The sequence below is a fragment of the Otolemur garnettii genome, unplaced genomic scaffold (assembly GCF_000181295.1).
Source record: "Otolemur garnettii isolate 467f Iridium unplaced genomic scaffold, OtoGar3 scaffold00104, whole genome shotgun sequence".
In the NCBI taxonomy this organism is placed as follows: Eukaryota; Metazoa; Chordata; class Mammalia; order Primates; family Galagidae; genus Otolemur; species Otolemur garnettii.
This window is the reverse complement of record NW_003852499.1, coordinates 27,205-30,048: the sequence shown is the minus strand read 5'-3', so window position 1 is coordinate 30,048 and position 2,844 is coordinate 27,205. Positions and strand designations below refer to the sequence as shown.

The following is a 2,844-nucleotide window of genomic DNA, read 5'->3' as shown; positions in this document are numbered from 1 at the left end:
AAGAAGGGGATCCCTTGTCTAAAGTATGGGTCCACTTTCACAAATGAGAGTTTGGTTATGGTTGTTGTGATTTTGGTGGATCCTTCCCCAGTTAATTCCACGACTGAAAAAGAAGAAAAAAATAAATTCTTTTTTGGAAGGGTGATGTTACTGAACTTCTTATACTACCACCCCCCCCCCTTGCAGTTCATAAGTTGGCTAAAAAATTAAATCCATGCCCCTTGTTTTTTTCCTGTACCCACATGGTATACAAACCTGTTCCTTCTTCTTTGATCTTGGCCTCCACATGAAGTTTCATTTCATACCCATACCTCTTCAGCTGAAAGACCTTGGTGTTTACTCGCTGAGAGAAGCAGCCATGGCTGTTTAGCTAAGAGGGGAGAAAATCAAATACAAAAATATGGTGCATATTATTCTGGACAGATCAGTGGTCAGTTGATCTGGTGGGATTCTTTTTGGGCCAACATAAATCTAGGCATTTTCTATGAGGATACAATACATTTTCTCTAGTGGCTAAACAGTGTTACAGTTCACAATAATATCTCACATGTAATTGACAGATGTATTTCTTAGTATCTGAAATTCTCTAGATAGAGATAGAAATAACTTAAAAATTTTTGAATAATCTTTTAAAAAATTGATCCATAGTATTTGTACATAATCATGGGGCACATATGATATTTTGTTATAAGCACAGAATGTGTAATGATAAAGTCAGAGTATTTAGGGTATCCGTGCCTTGAGTATTATTTCTATGTGTTGGGAACATTTCAAGTCATATATTATTAATTATAGTCACTCTGCTCTGCTATCGACTATTAGAACTAAATCCTCAACAAAGTCTGGTTCCCCTCTTGTGGTATACGCTGTGGATGGGGAGTAGCCATCCACCTGGGGACTGGGTTCCCCACTCCCTGAAATCTAGGTTGAACCATGTAATAGGTTCTTGCTCCTAGAAAGAGAACAGAGCTGACATTCTAACCAGCCAAGACAATTAAGAGGTGTAAGTCTTTCTCCTTCCTTTATAGAGAAGTTGACACTTAAGGAGGCTTTGGACAGCTCAACTTCTACAGTTCTGGAACATTCATAATGAGCAATTATAAAAAATAATTTCTATTTTGCTAAGTTAATGATTTAAAAAAAAATTATAGGGTGGCCATAAAGTTTGTATGCAATTTAAATAGTTATACCATAGCTGGCATGGAATTCTCATCCAGACTGCTCTCTTCCTGAGTTAGCATCATGTTGCCACTCACTGCTTGTCAACAATGCTTTTAGTATTATTTCCTAGAAGGAAGAATATTCAACCTACCTTTTGACTAAATTTCTCACAGAAAGCCTGTGAGTCTTCACCAAAGCAATCGGAAGGGTTGCTATACTTTCTGCAGACTCTCAGAGTCCCATGTCCAGGGACAGGCTTCCCATACGTGTATCTGTTGTGAGAAAATTGCTAAATGAATCCAAGCAGACATTGAAAACTCCCATTTTCAGCCTGTTTATATTTCCCCTTTAGCTACAGTATATTTCAACCTGTTTATATTTTCCCCCTTAGTTACAGCCCCTCTGTGGGGCTCACACAATATGGAGGGCAAGAGTCACTAATCACTCTTCCCCTTTAGAAATATCCAGTGCAATGTGCTCAAATTTACTACATTATTCTTTTTATCATATCTTTTTCTCTTTTTATTTTTTTTCAAATTTATCTTAGAAAATGTCTTTATTACTACAAAAGCTAAACCTGTTTTTAAGATATAAAAAAAAAAATCTTTATACCATCACCATGCCATTTGGTTACTATGGCCTTGTAGTATAATGGAAATTAGTTGGTGTGATACCTCCAGATTTTTTATTTTGTGTATGATTATTTGGCCATTTATGTTATTTTGTGGTTCTATATGAAGTTTGGGACTAATTTATCCAATTCTGTGAAAAATTATGATACTGATATTTCGATGAGAATTGCATTGAATTTGTATATCACTTTGGGTAAGATAGACATTTAAACAATGTTGATTCTTCCAATTCATGAGAATGGGAAGTTTTTCCATTTGTTCATGTCATCTATGATTTCTTTCATCAATGTCTGTAGTTCTTGTGGAAATCCTTTACCTCTTTGGTTAGGCATATTCCTGGGTATTTTATTTTCTTAGTAACTATTGTGATGGTATTGATTCCTTTTTTTTGACTCTCAGCTTGACTGTTACTAGTATATAGAAATGGTACTGATTTGTGTACATTGGTTTTTTAAGCTGAGACTTTGCTGAATTTATTTATCAATCCCAGGAGTCTTTGCGGAGAGTCTTTAGAGTTTTCTAGATGAAAGTTCATATGATTAGCAAATAGGGATAGGTTGACCTCCTCTTTCCTAATTTGCCCTTTCTTTATTTCTTTTGCTTGGTTATTCTGGGTAAGACATCCACTGCTTATATTAAATAGAAGTGGTGACAGTGGGCACCCTTGTCTTGTCCTAGTTCTTAGGGGAAATGATTTCAAATTTTCCTCATTCATTATTATTTGTCTGTGGGTTAGTGAGTGGATAAAGAAAACTTTGGTATGTCTATGTATTTATGTATATGTAAATATACATACACATATAAATATACATATATATATATAAATACATATACATACACACATACTATAGAGTACTATTTAGCTACAAAAAATGAAATCATGCCTTTTATAGCAACTTGAATGGAACAGAAGAACATTATTCTAAACAAAGCATACCATGAAAGAAAAATAACCACCACATGCTCTAATAAGTGGGTGCTAAACTGTGGGTATACATGGTCATATAGTCATATGTAGTATAAAGGACATTGGAAACTAAGAAGGGGGAAG

General features: G+C 34.9%; 1 protein-coding gene across 3 annotated transcripts in view; it reads right to left on the bottom strand.

Annotated features, from left to right (window-relative positions):
- Positions 1 to 2,844, bottom strand: part of A2M (alpha-2-macroglobulin) — a 52,063-nt gene that overhangs the window by 40,884 nt on the left and 8,335 nt on the right. For all 3 annotated transcript variants that reach the window (XM_012809337.2, XM_023517085.1, XM_012809335.2), the window contains exons 8-10: positions 1,313 to 1,433; positions 256 to 370; positions 1 to 103 (exon numbers count right to left, since the gene is read on the bottom strand). In XM_012809337.2, coding sequence (XP_012664791.1) covers positions 1 to 103; positions 256 to 370; positions 1,313 to 1,433 — 339 coding nt within the window. The remainder of the gene's footprint in view (positions 104 to 255; positions 371 to 1,312; positions 1,434 to 2,844) is intronic.